At 33.5% G+C, this 15,296-nt stretch overlaps 1 protein-coding gene across 2 annotated transcripts in view; it reads right to left on the bottom strand.

The window, feature by feature from the left end:
- Positions 1-4,909, bottom strand: part of LOC127864845 (latent-transforming growth factor beta-binding protein 2-like) — a 177,055-nt gene extending 172,146 nt beyond the window's left edge. The window contains exon 1 of one of the 2 annotated variants that reach the window (XM_052404740.1): positions 4,801-4,909. In XM_052404740.1, coding sequence (XP_052260700.1) covers positions 4,801-4,803 — 3 coding nt within the window. In that variant the 5' untranslated portion in view covers positions 4,804-4,909. The remainder of the gene's footprint in view (positions 1-4,800) is intronic. The other variant, XM_052404741.1, reaches the window with a different exon arrangement.
- Positions 4,910-15,296: the final 10,387 nt, after the last annotated feature.

The raw sequence follows: 15,296 nt of genomic DNA, 5'->3' as shown, positions 1-15,296 counted from the left end.
AATATTAACAAACGGGTATTACAAATGCAATGAAAAAAATCATGAGATTAAAAAAGCAATATTGATACAATATGCATGTTACCCTGGACAATATTTCATTTTTCACCAGTGTGCATGTGCTGTATAGTTATATGGCCATAAATTTGTTAAATGTAGGCACGCATTGTGTAGTCTGCTATCGCTTCTTTAAATTGTTAAGCGAATGATCATTATGGCACCTTTTATTTTAGATAAAATTTATCATTGAAGAACTTTGCAAAATCTGGCGAAATTCAACAACGCATTAAAAGACAAAACAGCCAAGCAAATAAACGGACGGAAGATCGAACTGATATATAGATAGATTTACGAAAAGCAGAGAGTGATTATTTTGATAATGATGATGATGATGATCAAATAATAGAACACAAAATAAAATGGCATCTTAAAAAATCACAAATATTTTATTTAATTATCTTAAGAAGAATGGCTAACATATAATTACAGGTACCGTCAACCACGACGACGAAGGAAAGAAAAGTTGTTAAATACCGTATTGTTTACAATCATTAGGTTATATTGATTAAAATATCACGACTGGTATATTACATTACTTGAAAAAAGTTTTCATATTTTCAGTATATACGGTAATAATTTTTACTGGGTACCGGTACCAGGTAACTACCAGTTAACGTAAGTAGGTTGATCGCCATCGTCACGTGGTAAACCAAGGAATGCAAATTGTGCATGCGTAGTTAATTGTATATCGCGTTATTTATAGTGTGTATATCGTTATGTCACCTATGTTCGCGATGTACTTTCGATTTCACATCGCGAAATTTTATTACCGAATATACTGAAAAAATTAACTTTTTATGCTCCCCGAAATAAAATTTCGGCGGAGCATTTAGTTGCCAGTTTGTCCTTCCGTACTTCCGTACTTCTCTTCGATACACTTTTGTTACAGTTTCTCATAGCGCCTTCACTATTTTACCGATCTCTTACATATTTGGCATGTAGGGACCTTGCATGGACCTCTACCTTGTGATGAGGTTTGGGGTCACTGGGGTCAAGTTCAAGGTCACCGAATCTAATAATAGATTTTCCGTCACACTTTTGTTACAGTTTCTCTTTGCGCCATCAATACTTTACCGATTTCTTTCATATTTGGCATGTAGGTACCTTGCATGAACCTCTACCTTTTGATGACGTTTGAGGTCACTGGGGTCAAGGTCACCGAGGCTAATAATAGATTTTCTGGCACACTTTTTTTACAGTTTCTCATAGCGCCTTCAATAATTTACCGATCTCTTTCATATTTGGCATGTAACTTTGCATAGATCTCTACCTTTTGATGAGGTTTGAGGTCACTGGGGTCAAGGTGAAGGTCACCGAGGCTAATTATACATTTTTAGGTGGTTGTTAACACATAGATTGACAAAGCGCATCGTCGGGGAGCATCCATCAGTTTCACTGATATTCTTGTTTCAATAAATGTTATACACCAGTCGTGATATTTTAATCAATATAAACTAATAATTGTAAAAAAATACGGTATTTTAGAACTTTTCTTTTTTCGGCATTCGTGGTTGACGGTATCTTTAAGATTTAAAATAAGCATTTGAGTTTATTGCATGTACCATAAATTAAAATACATACCATTTAAATAAAAATCGTGATTAGACATATACACACAAAATAAACGTCGTGACAAAGTTTATCTCGAATATAATAAAAAGTAATACAAGCATAACAACATAACTAAAATATAATTTAAAGGAATTAAATAGTAATTTTAATGCATTTACCATGTTGAAAAAAATAAAGAAATGGCACAACCCCTATCGCTAAGCATGCATTGTTGGCAGTGAAGGAAGTATCTTTTATATCATAGCGAATAACGACGATAGTTCTTAATTGTTAATGATAACATAATAACAATGTGCATAAAATATAAGGCCAGCTTTCCAAATGGCTGCATATGTTGTCAATCAAATCACTTTCATCGTTGGATAAAATTACTTGATCACTAAATATAAAGCTTTGATTAATTCTTCTTTAAGCATCATTCCTCAACCATGTACAGAAAACTTATCGCCTCAACGAAACGATGGATATTTTGATAACAAATTTAAATTGATTCTAAGTTTAAGTATTTAATAAATGAAAGCCCGTGTGACATTAAACGAAAAACAAATGTTGGGACAGCGGAAGCAATATGGCGTATGTGCTAACTCAGTACCTGGTGACAGATATGTGTTTTGTAATTTAATCGCATTATCGATTTAATTAAATACGAACTTATAATGGTAAAAAATTGTGTACCAAAATTGTGTAATCCTGTCTGTCTCTGGAACCTTTAATAATTGGCGTTTTAATTCCATCAGTCTATTCTATAATAACACTGATTGAACCAACTCGAAGTTTTAGTGATTTAATAAATACATAAATCCTCAAACTTCAAAAGCTTGATGACTGCAATGAATGCGCAAATGTTTGGAACTTGCTTATCCTGCAATCCACATCTTTTAATTTATATGGCTTGTCTATAACCGTACCTGAAATGCCAACCAAAATTTGCAAGTATCCAAGGAACATTCAACAAAACGTGGATATACGCGTATCATTCCAACTCAACGGAAATAGCGGTATTAATAACATTAAAAGACCATACAGTGTGTCTGGCAGATTTTTGTTTTGAATTGTTTTCGTCCGATCATCTGCGGAGAAGCAAGTTGTCCTTACTGTACATTCCAAACGAAATGATTTGAGTGTTAATTCATTATGGATATTAACAGAATAACATAACACTCGCTTAACATTCAATATAACATGGGTATGTAAGTTTCAAGTCAAGGTAGTAATACGATTGCAAATCTTCATAGACACTGAATTAGAATTTTAAGCAATGATGGGGTAATTGCATGTTCAATATATTTTAACAAAACGAATACGGTGATTGTGTATCAAATATATCTACATCCTTACATGCAAAACTCAAAACATCTTTCTGTCAAACACTCTATCTCCGTCCGTCCTGCCCCCCTCCCTCCGCCACTCCGTCTCTATGTCATTCCGTCACTCCTTCTCATTCTCTCTATATATGTATGTCTCTATTATAGCACATATCAGCTTCTACTTTCAGATAAAACTTACATTTTGACCAGGCATGCTAATTCCGCATAAATGTTTTTTATAATCATTCGGAAATAGTGTGTTTATTTATTTTTATGAATAATACTTGTTTCTTTTCATAAATATTACACAAAACGTATTTGCATTTTTAATTCACATTTAAAATGTTTAAGCATTTTTTATATTATTTCCTTCTCCTAACTTAATATGAAACAAGATGTGTATTTGAAACACTATATCCCCCCCCCATATATTTGACCTTTGACCTTGAATGATGACCTAGTCCTTTCACCACTCAAAATGTGCAGCTCCATGAGATACACATGCATGCAAAATATCAAGTTGCTATCTTCAATATTGCAAACGTTATGGTCAATGTTAAAGCCCCATATTGTATAAACTGAATAATGACGATGTCAATTTATAGCAAGCGGTTTTCAATAAGTTGTTTCACAGGTTACAAACCGATAGGCATGTTCTCGCTAGACTTGGGTAAGCAATGTGTTAAAGAACGTTGAGGTTCGTGGTAATTCAAGATTTGACCCATCAAAATGACGTGAACATAATTTCATTCATTGTTTTTTATTTATCAGATATCAATATTACAAATCTATAAAGCTTAGCTTTGAAAAAGCTTGAGATATTTGTTACAGGCTTAGTGCCGTCTAACATTTATAGACAGACGTGTTCAGTCTCGCAACTGATTAAAATGTTTCTGTATAAAAATAATATAAAAAGATTTTTAAAAAAAGTTTTTATTTTTATTTTTTATCATGTTAACAATATGAAGAACAGTTTTAGTGTTGTTTTTGTTTCTTTATGGATATTTACAAAAGTACCAAACACATGCAACATAACGTGGGTATTACAGTTACAAGGTTATGTAGGAATTGCAGATATTAATATAAATCAGATTTAAATTTCAATTAGTAATTGGACTACATTCACGCATCTAAAGTACAAACAATGTTTGTTTTAATCAAATTTGACAACAGGAAGAAATAATTGTGTATTTGTGTTTCATTGTTCTAACGTTAGTTGAACAACATTCTCAACTTCAACAACAACAAAATTTGTCCAAACTGCTTATTATGTCATGTATGTACAATCGTGTTTGACGGTCACCGAAAATATAAAATAAAAACACAAGAACACGCGAAAGCTCTTAAAAAGAGAGTTTTTTAAGATTATTAATTTTAAGCGACCACACAATATAAAATTAAGGTATGCTTACATTAAAAAAATATATCACTTAGTCTTAAAGTTTCTTTGTATCTATAAACGATTTTGTAATATTTTAAAACGTATACAACGTTCTGCTCTCCCATTTAAACGCTGCATTTTGATATGATATCCCGCCCATGTAACAATTTTGCTAATATATCGATGCACATGCTACATGTGCAAGTTTACTCGCAAATGCAAATATGAAATTGAAACTGAAACGAGTTTTGTTAATCAACGAACACAATCAGTTGCAAAACTTTTGAAAAGGACAGTATATCCACGTATGTTGTTATTTAAAAAATATATAATATTTTAGAATTTCATCGGTTCATCGACAGTCTTCTATATCGAAAGTGTTACTTAGGCATGACTTCTCCGACTGTTTTACACAGACGAAATGCCGACAAAGTATTCTTAATAAGTAGCAATATTATAATAATGATGACAAAAGTATATTACCATTTTGTCCTACAATTGCTCAAGATGTCCAGTCCTCCAGTAAGGAATAACCGCACTTTTAATGAATCTTAACGTAGTGTAGTAAAAACCATTCTTATATAGAACAACACGTCTAGACTCTTAGTTTTTTATCTTAAAACTGCAAAGAAATATTTCAAGATGTTCACATTTATTTTGCTGAAAGTACCATCGCGATGTATTCCATGCCATATCAGCAAACATCCAAAACAAAGCACCAAGCCTCATATGACATATTCGTAAAGTGTTATAAATTAAGTCAAAGTTTAAATTGTCTTCAACCTCAACATGGAAACAAAAGTTTCTTACCATATTGAAATTCTTAAACAGAATGGGTTGTTTTAATGACGACAACGACAAAGTTTCCGTTAATATTTATTGTATATTGAAATGTTTTGGTTGACATATTTCACTGTAAATTTGAAACTTTCAAGGGCTCCACATCAACACGTTAAGTGAGTAAACTGCAAAAGTAATTTGCAAGACAAACAGTATATTTTGATAGTGAACAAAATTAATTAAACAGAAATAAATGGATCTTTAATCAAGTCGCACTTGAAAATAACGTGGATTTACAGTTAGCCCCGGTCAACTGGTTTGCAATTTATTTGATACATCGGTACTCGTTTCTTATTTGCAGACTCGTCACACACAAAACGATTAAAAACGATAATGGTTAAATAGGTACGGAGATTGTAACGATTGAGCTGCAACAATTATTTGCTTTGTTTGAGTTGATGAAAAATCCGTACAAGAAAAAAAGAACACGACGGTTTTCTGATACACTTAATTATATTATATTATATTAAAAGTTTTGTGTTCTGTTAGCAAGTTGCTGCGTAACACGGGCGTTACGATGTCGTGAACGAGTTAGTGAGAGTAAATAGTAACATTTAACTGCTATAAAATTCGTTCAATTATGAACCGACATCGTGCATATATTATAGTTGTGTTGCGAAACACAAGAAAGGAGCAGTGTTGCGTACACGATCACTACATCAAAGTAAAGCAGACAGAATGAACGACTTGTTTTCATTTGAATAGCTATATTGGAAAACAAAGCGAACACTTGAGGCATTTCAACGCCGCATTTATATACAGACAAAAGGTGTGATTGTTTCAAACGAGCGCAAAACGAGCGCAGTATGAACATAGTAAACAGTTGTGACGTGTATTAAACTTGCATTCTGAATGAGACATGTGTTTATATGTTAAAAACAGCGAAACTCGTTAGTGGCGAAAACTTCCGTTTTGACGATATCAAGTAGTGTCGATCAATATCAACTAACATTGGAAAACTGATCGTGCTTAGTCGGTCAAAGTGAGTGTTTTCCTACCTTACATGTCGTCAACTTCATATACGGTAACCAAGTAAAGTCGCACACGCGGCGTGTAAATGATACGAGAAGAACATTATTTGTTTTGCAGTCAAATATAATCTCAAAATCACTTTAGGATTGTTCAGTACGTTTGTTTTTTGTTCTCTACTCCTGAAGATTTTAGTAATTCCACAAATTAGGGGTTTCATGATATACAAGGTGTATCTCCTGCTAATGAATATATTTTTCATTTTATGTGCTTTTGAATTTAATATTGTATGATATTTAATTATATCCAAATGTGCAAATGTATCGACAGTCACGGTAGGCAATATCCTTTGATTGCCGAACTACGCTATGCTATACATATACTAGTGCATACAAATGTATACATGCTGTAATAGAAAAGTATTCCTATTTGTTGTTTCTATCGTCAGCTAAGGCCCTAAACTCACTCTAGCTCTTTTTCATTTAATGGCGTATTTTAACGTTCATTGCTCAATAATATTATCTCTATCTTCAGCGTTGTACAGCTATATTGAATAATGGTTATGCTATAATGAATAATTGAACAGCTAGACTGAATGATTATACAGCTATGTTCAATGATTATACAACTCTACAGAATGATTGTACAGCTATATTGAATGGTCTTACATCTATACTGAATGATAAGACATCTATAATAAATTATTGTAAAGCTACATTGAATTATTGTGCAGCTAAACTAAATGATGGTACAGCTATATAGAATGATTGTACAGCTATACTTAATAATTGTACAGCTATAATTCACGATTGTACAGCTATTTTGAATGAGTGAACATCTATAATTAATAAGTGTACAGCTATACTGAATGATTGTACAGCTATACGGAATGATTGTACACATAAAATCAATGAGTGCACAGCTATACTAAATATTTGTACATCTATATTGAATAATTGTACAGCTTTACTGAATGAGTGTACAGCTTTACTGAATGATTATACAGCTTTACTGCGTGATTGTGCACCTATACTGAATGATTGTACAGCTATGCTAAATGATTGTACAGCTTTACTGAATGATTGTACACCTATAATCAATGATTGCACAGCTATACTAAATATTTGTACATCTGTACTGAATAATGGTGAACATATAGTAAATAATTGTACAGATGTTCAGAATGATTGTACAGCTATACTGAATGATTGTACAGTTATACAAAATGATTGTACATTTATACAGAATGATTGTACAGCTATACTGAATGATTGTACAGCTATACTGAATGATTGTACATCTATACAGAATGAGTGTACAGCTATACTGAATGATTGTACAGCTATACTAAATGATTATTCAGCTATACTAAATGAGTGTACAGCTATAATTAACTATTGCACAGCTATACTGAATGATTGTACATCTATACAGAATGATTGTACAGCTATACTGAATGATTGTACAGCTATACTGAATGATTGTACAGCTATACTAAATGATTGTACAGCTATAATTAAATATTGTACATCTATACAGAATGATTGTACAGCTAAACTGAATGATTGTACAACTATACTTAATGAGTGTACAGCTATACTGAATGGTTGTACAGCTATAATTAACTATTGTACATATATACAGAATGATTGTACAGCAATACTGAATGATTGTACAGCTATACTAAATGATTGTACAGCTATACTAAATGATTGCAGAGCTATAATTAACTATTGCAAATCTATACAAAATGATTTTACAGCTTTACTGAATGATCGCACAGCTATACTGAATGATTGTACAGCTATACTTAATGATTGTACAGCTATACTAAATGATTGTTCAGCTGTACTGAATGATTGTACAGCTATACTAAATGCTTGTTCAGCTATTCTTAATGATTGTGCTGATATATTAAATGAGTGCACGGCTATACTGAATGATCGTACAGCTATACTTAATGATTGTACAGTTATACTAAATGATTGTACATCTATACAGAATGATTGTGCAGCTATACTGAATGATTATACAGCTATAGTGAATGATTGTACAGCTATACTAAATGAGTGTACAGCTATAATGAATGATTGTACAGCTAAACTAAATTATATTACAGCTATACTGAATGATTGTACAGCTGTAGTGAATGATTGTACAGCTATACTAAATGATTGTACAGCTATAATTAACTATTGTACATCTATACAGAATGATTTTACAGCTATACTGAATGATTGTACAGCTATACTAAATAATTACACAGCTATACTGAATGATTGTACAGCTATACTTAATGATTGTACAGCTATACTGAATGATTGTACAGCTATACGGAATGATTGTACTCCTATAATCAATGAGTGCACAGCTATACTTAATATTTGTACATCTATATTGAATGATTGTACAGCTTTACTGAATGATTGTACAGCTATACTTAGTGATTGTACAGCTTTACTGCGTGATTGTACAGCTGTACTGAATGAATGTACAGCTTTACTGAATGATTGTACAGCTATACTTAGTGATTGTACAGCTTTATTGCGTGATTGTACAGCTTTACTGAATGATTGTACAGCTTTACTGAATGAGTGTACACCTATAATCAATGATTGCACAGCTATACTAAATATTTGTACATCTATACTAAATAATGGTAAATATATAGTAAATGATTGTACAGCTATGCTGAATGATTGTACACCTATACTGAATGATTGTACACCTATACTTAATGATTGTACAGCTATGCTGTATGATTGCACAGCTATACTGAATGATTGCACAGCAATACTGAATGATTTTACAGCTATGCTGAATGATTGTACAGCTTTACTGAATGATTGTACATCTATACAGAATGATTGAACAGCTTTATTTCGTTATTGTACAGCTATACTGAATGAGTGGATTACTATACTGAATGATTGTACAGCTATACTGACAGATTGTACAACTGTACTGAATGATTGTTCTTTTATACTGATTTATTGTACAGCTATTGTGAATGATTGTCCTACTATACTGAATGATTGTTCATCTGTACAGGATGATTGAACAGCTTTACTGCATGATTGTATATCTATATTGAATGATAATAACGCTATACTGAATGATTGTACAGCAATACGGAATTATTATACAGCTTTATTGATTGATTGTACACCTATACTGAATGAGTGTTTATCTATTTTGAATGATAATACCGCTATATTGAATGATTGTACAGCAATAATTAATGATTGTAAAGCTAAAGTGAATACGTGTACAGCTATACCAAAAGATTGGACTTTGTCAGTGTAATACATAATATGCAGCGAAAATGACTATCAACTCGTAAGCCTTACCAACTTTCAAATCTTAGATATGCAAAAACGTTGTTGTTGTTCTTCTTCAATTGATGAATATACGGACTGCTTGCGACCATAACAATCAACATCAAATTAATATATAAATTTAAGTTTAAGATAAAAACGTTGTGTGTTCATGTGGGATGATGTCATTTGGAATTACCGAAGAAAAATGATTAAATATTTCAATAAGATGTTGTTCATACTTATTTTCGGTCTAAATCCTGTGTAATTAGAGTTTGACAGAGAGAGTGGTGAATTTTGTTTGATTTTTGACCACATTCTAACGGATTTCTTTAAAAGTAAGCAGCTAGGAAGGTAAGGATTACGTTCACAAAGTCATTCTTACTTAGGCTCTCAAAGAACACACGCAAATCTGCTCAATTCAATACGTAAAATATAAAGAATAGGGAAATACTTACACTCCGCTTTTACCCGACATGTATAACGTACCGCAGCCGATGGATGAACCACAGACGATGCGTTAGTCGATTGCACGGTGTGTGTATGATGGCATTAAAATTATTTGACCTTCATAATCAATACAAAAGAAGCAATTCGTTTTAATTTGAAAAAGAAATAAGTTTGATTGAGAAAAAAACCTGTTAACGATAAAAACAACAAAACACTTGAAAGCACTAATTACATGTTGTGTTTGGTAAAATAGAGATACGTTTGGTATAATAGAGATACGTTTGGTAACGTATGTACTTATTGAATCATAAGTCATGCTTAATGTTTTTCTTAGTGAAATATGGACATATTTCAACATATAAATTCATATACATTTATGACGTAGGCTATATTGGTGTCAGGTAAACGACCACACAAGTATTATTTATTAAAGCAAGACAAGATTTTCAATTAGCACCTCAGATACGAACTCTTTGACACATCAGATGTCGTCTTAAAGGTTGCAACAAAGTGCTAGCCTGCTTTATTTCGCCACTATACTTTTAAATTAATTACAAATCAAGTATATACCACATGTATTAAATAGCGTTCACAAATCTTAAACAGAAGAAGACTGATCATTGCCAAAGAAAATGCGTGTTTTGTTCTCATACGAACAAAGTACTTATTCAATAACAAATCAACTCTGCAGACATTCTAAAATATGTATTTCAGAAATAAAAATTATTTAGTTGTGGTCGCAACTTGTCATTTCAAGATTTTAATTTGCAAAACAGTTTATTTTCCGAAGGTTCAATGAATTTTTATACATGTATTTATGAAGTTTAGCATTATTTGAATACTTTTTTATAATGAAAAAATACAAATGATTCTTAGCATTGCACTAACTTCCTATGGGATATAAAAAAAACGCATACAAATTTTACACGGAATAAATGACATATTCAATGTGAAAATATTGAAAAATACAGTTTTTTACTATTTAAGCTAAATATGACTTGGGCTTCATTTGTTGGGCGCAGGTACTACTTAACACTGCCCGGGTACCCTTAAGGTTACTTGTGTATACTACAATGTATCAAGTGTATAGACAATGTATCAAGTGTATAGACAATACGCTGAAAGTCATCCGGCCATACTCCGGTGTACTTTTTAAAATTATTTTTTGAACCCCGGGTACTTTGTAGTATTCTTAAGAAGACCGGGTGGTTATATTAAGTAGTATCTAAGTAGAAGTATAAATGTCACCGTGTTGTGGTGGATATGGTGTCCGCCTAGCGACCGGTGGTCACGGGTTCGATCCCCACTGTGGGAGACGTTTTCAATTTTCCCGTTAAGACACCAATTGGTTCTGGTTCTTAGTCACAGTAAACGAAGTCGATGGTGTCTCGATAAGCATTAGGCTTTCGATGCAATCAAACTTAAATTAAAGTGTTTAAACTAAGAAGTATCTGACCCGACAATCATCAATTGAAACATTACCTAACGCTCTGCAATTAAAACGGTAAACCAGTATTCAGACTTTACACTGGTCATTTGATTTCCGTAATTTTGAATATTTACTTCACATAAAGTCAAAAGACTCATCATCATCGGAGTAGTGGTCTGTCTGTATGCACGCGTCTATAAACCGACCATTCTGTTCGTGTAGAACATCCTTGTTCTGATTTTCAAAGCCTTGCGAAACGACACTGGATGGAGGATTCTTTGGAATTTCTGAAAAGCGCTGGGTTTCCTGAGCTGTGTTGATATCTTTCTTTTTGTCAATTAAAAGCCCCTCTCTGGTTGTTTTAACGTTTGACGTTTTTGTAATACGATTGTATTTTGTTAGCTTTGGCAATAAAACAACCGTTGAAAGTTTCTTCTTTGGGAGCATTGTATCTTCTTTTCTCGAAACATTTGGCAACATGAATGTGTTTTGGCGTCTATTGTTAATATATTCTTTGCCAAGAAAAAATAAGCCCAAGTCTGTATTTGATCTGCTACGGCTATTAACAACAACGTTGGCTTTCTGGCCAAATATACCACGGGTGTTGAAATGCCCTGGCAAATTAAGAAAATCGAAATAATCATCGTTGAATCCTGGAATAAACTCCGGTCAATCTGAAGTCACTTCATGCGGATCTTTCACAAGAATTTTGTGTGAAGGTTTAGATTTATACAGTGTAGCACTTCTTTTGAAAGAGTTTCCAGGAAATTCAGTATCAAGGGAATGGGCTGTCCCACTCCAATCTGGAAAGCCAGCAGACATTGTACTATTTTCTCCGAATTCGTATGAGTTTACGGATGGCAGATACACCCTTTTGTCCACCGATCCGGTTTCCATTTGATCACTTGAACGTTTCATAGATTGTAGTGAACTCTGTGAGCACGTAAATGTTGTTCTAAATTTTTTGTTCATTCTCTTCAATGCATTTTCATCAGTCATAGGTTTTCCAATAACTGCGTTCGGTTTGCTGAGGTATTTTTCAAATAGACTAGCCACCTTTGATTTGTCTTTAGATTTCCTCCGCATCTTTTCTACTTGTTGCAGTTTTGAAGATGTTCGAACAGTCGCCAGACTATATGCATTAATAGGATTCAATTGCACATTATCATGAAACTTTTTCGGCATTCGCCAGTATTCGAACGTACCGGCTTCCATTTCAGCTGAAGAAAAAATGTGTTAAACACTTTCATAAACTGAGTTGTGTGCTTGTTAATGCAATGTATGTGCACAATATGAGCCTTGTTCTGAGATAACTGGGCTTAATGCATGTGCGTAAGGTGTCATCCCAGATTAGTCCGTGCAATCCGCACAGGCTAATCAGGGACGACACTTTCCGCCTCAATTGGATTTTTGCTAAGGTGATACTTCATTTAAACGAAAAATGTCATAAAAGCGGAAAGTGTCGTCCCAGATTAGCCTGTGCGGACTGCACAGGCTAATCTGGGACGACACTTTACGCACATGCATAAAGCCTAGTTTTCTCAGAACAAAGCTCATATGAATTGTTCATACTAACAATACTTAGATCAATCAGTGTTGCCAATATTAGTGAACACGCGATATTTCCTGAATAAAATTTAGTAAGCAAAATATATGAATTTATTCATTTGCATAAAGATGTTGTGTATCGTCAATGATTTCAAATGGAAATAGACAATTTAACCACATGCTTATCGCTTTCAACAGTCGGAATATTGGTTTACAGTTCATGTACTATTCGTTCGAAATAAATTGCTCAACACATACCCACATATGTCCTGCGTCCGTGTTTTTCATTGAATTTGTAATCACAATAATATAACAACACTAACTTTGGAACCACTTAATGTGTACTACTTTATAAACATCTCATTTAAAATCAGAAAGTTAAAATGAAATGTCACGTTTTGTGACCGTTATTGATGTGTTACTTACATAAAGCGGCTTACATCGGATTAATCATATAATTTGGTCTGTGCTGATCGTGTTAAGCCAACGGCTAATTTTTTATGGAGTTAACTTCTGGAGTTAATCACATTAAAGTGTTTCACTTCATGTTATTCAGTGATTTATGCACATTCACAAATCGTTAACTAATTGTTCAACAAATTGAGGTCGATTTCTTTTCAACTTTTGCTTTTAGATAGTATATACTTATTTCCGATCAGTAATCTCAAATAAAATTTCGTAAGCGAATGTACAATACACGCGTCATTCGTTGCAAAATTATGAAATGTAGTAAATAAATAACGAAAAGAGCAGCTATTTTATATCGAGATGTCCAGGTTTCAATGTCGTTTTTACAGTTCTACACAACACAATAAGTATGGGGGGTTTTTATCACAGAATGAAATGCGTAACTTTTAAAGTAATCATGGGTAATTAATATACATACCTTAATAAAATAGCTGACATACTTCTATTGTAAATACAAAAAAACTGCCACTTTCTATAGGTTGTCGCTTTGGACTGTTTGATTAGAAAGGTTATGGATCGGAGGTAAACTGTTTCTTTTCCATTATGTTGTTCGTGTGATGTGTATGAATTAAAGTTCACGTGTTTTGTTATCGAAATTGATAAGATGAATTGATGGCTGATGCCTGCACAGTGGCATATGAAGTGGGAAGCTCACAAAACGCTTTCTGCGCAATCGTGAGTAACTGATCTGAACAATCCTCCATCGTCTCCCCAGACTCATGATGGGCAACCGTTGAACGACCTTATCGTTTGGCAGAGAGCTCATAAGCACCAACCCGTTATAGCAGACGGTGTATCAGCTCTGCCTGTGGCGTCCGCGAGCTCCGCATCGGTCCAGTTACAAGAATGTGAAAGCCTAGAGGCCTCTGCGCCAGCGGCCGCATGAATATGTCATTAAGATACAGACCCACTGCTCGGTCTTTTCCGGGGCACTGTTACTCGCACTCAAACTCCGCGAAGCTGTACTATGATATGGACCAGGCTAGAATCCACGCATGGAATGGGCTTCAGGACTTGCGGCGAGTCGAATATTTTTTTCTAATCTAATGCCCCTAAGATGTAAACGTGAATGAGTTTTATCAGTCAATTTAAAAAAATATATTTTCAACTTAAATTGAACAAAATCAGTCACACGACGCATTAATATGAGTAAACAATCAAAAAAGCAATAATCACAAAGATATTATTAAGATACATGTAGTAGAGTTTTTAATCGCATGTGTTTGATGTAAATTATTACATGTATTCACGTTTTGCCGTGTCACGTAATTACAATTACGTATTGTTCGTGGAAAACACACAGTAACAACTAAAGTTCATTTCTGATTTCTTTGCGTTTTATTTCTGCTTATTAACACAACACAACGTTTCCAAAATGTTTGTCAAATACAAGATACATGCGAAGCCCGCAACGGGCCCATCCCGCGAAAGCCAGCAATAATGCGACTTGTATATTCGGCCGTTCAAGTAAGACTCCTTCATACAACGCAGATGCCAATTTATACAATAATGGACAAATAAATTGGGTGACGGCTGTCTGGATGATTGACTTTAACATGAGTTGAATTACCTGATACGGGATGGCTTTATGTGTGACTTACATATCTTGTGCATATATATGCCAATAATTAAGCGAGACCACGTTTGTTTAACTGTCACCTGTCATTTAACATGAAAATATACACAAATTAACAGTGCTGCATGTGCTTACAATAGACATAACAAATTAGTGAACCCAGCCATGGGCCATAACTTGGTGCATTTTTTTCGTCTAATTTGACGACGACATATGATGCCCATTTATGCATTTCTTCAGGAAGACAGATATTATGTATTCAGTTACACCGAACAAGGAATATACATTAAATACACCAATTATGCGACATGAAATACATCAATTATGCGACACACCTCATTTTCATTAAAGAAAGATTTTATATTTCATGATTTAAAATCTT

The sequence above is a fragment of the Dreissena polymorpha genome, chromosome 1 (assembly GCF_020536995.1).
Source record: "Dreissena polymorpha isolate Duluth1 chromosome 1, UMN_Dpol_1.0, whole genome shotgun sequence".
NCBI classification, from domain to species: domain Eukaryota; kingdom Metazoa; phylum Mollusca; class Bivalvia; order Myida; family Dreissenidae; genus Dreissena; species Dreissena polymorpha.
Note: the sequence above shows the minus strand (reverse complement) of the source record. Positions and strands in the feature narration are given on the sequence as shown.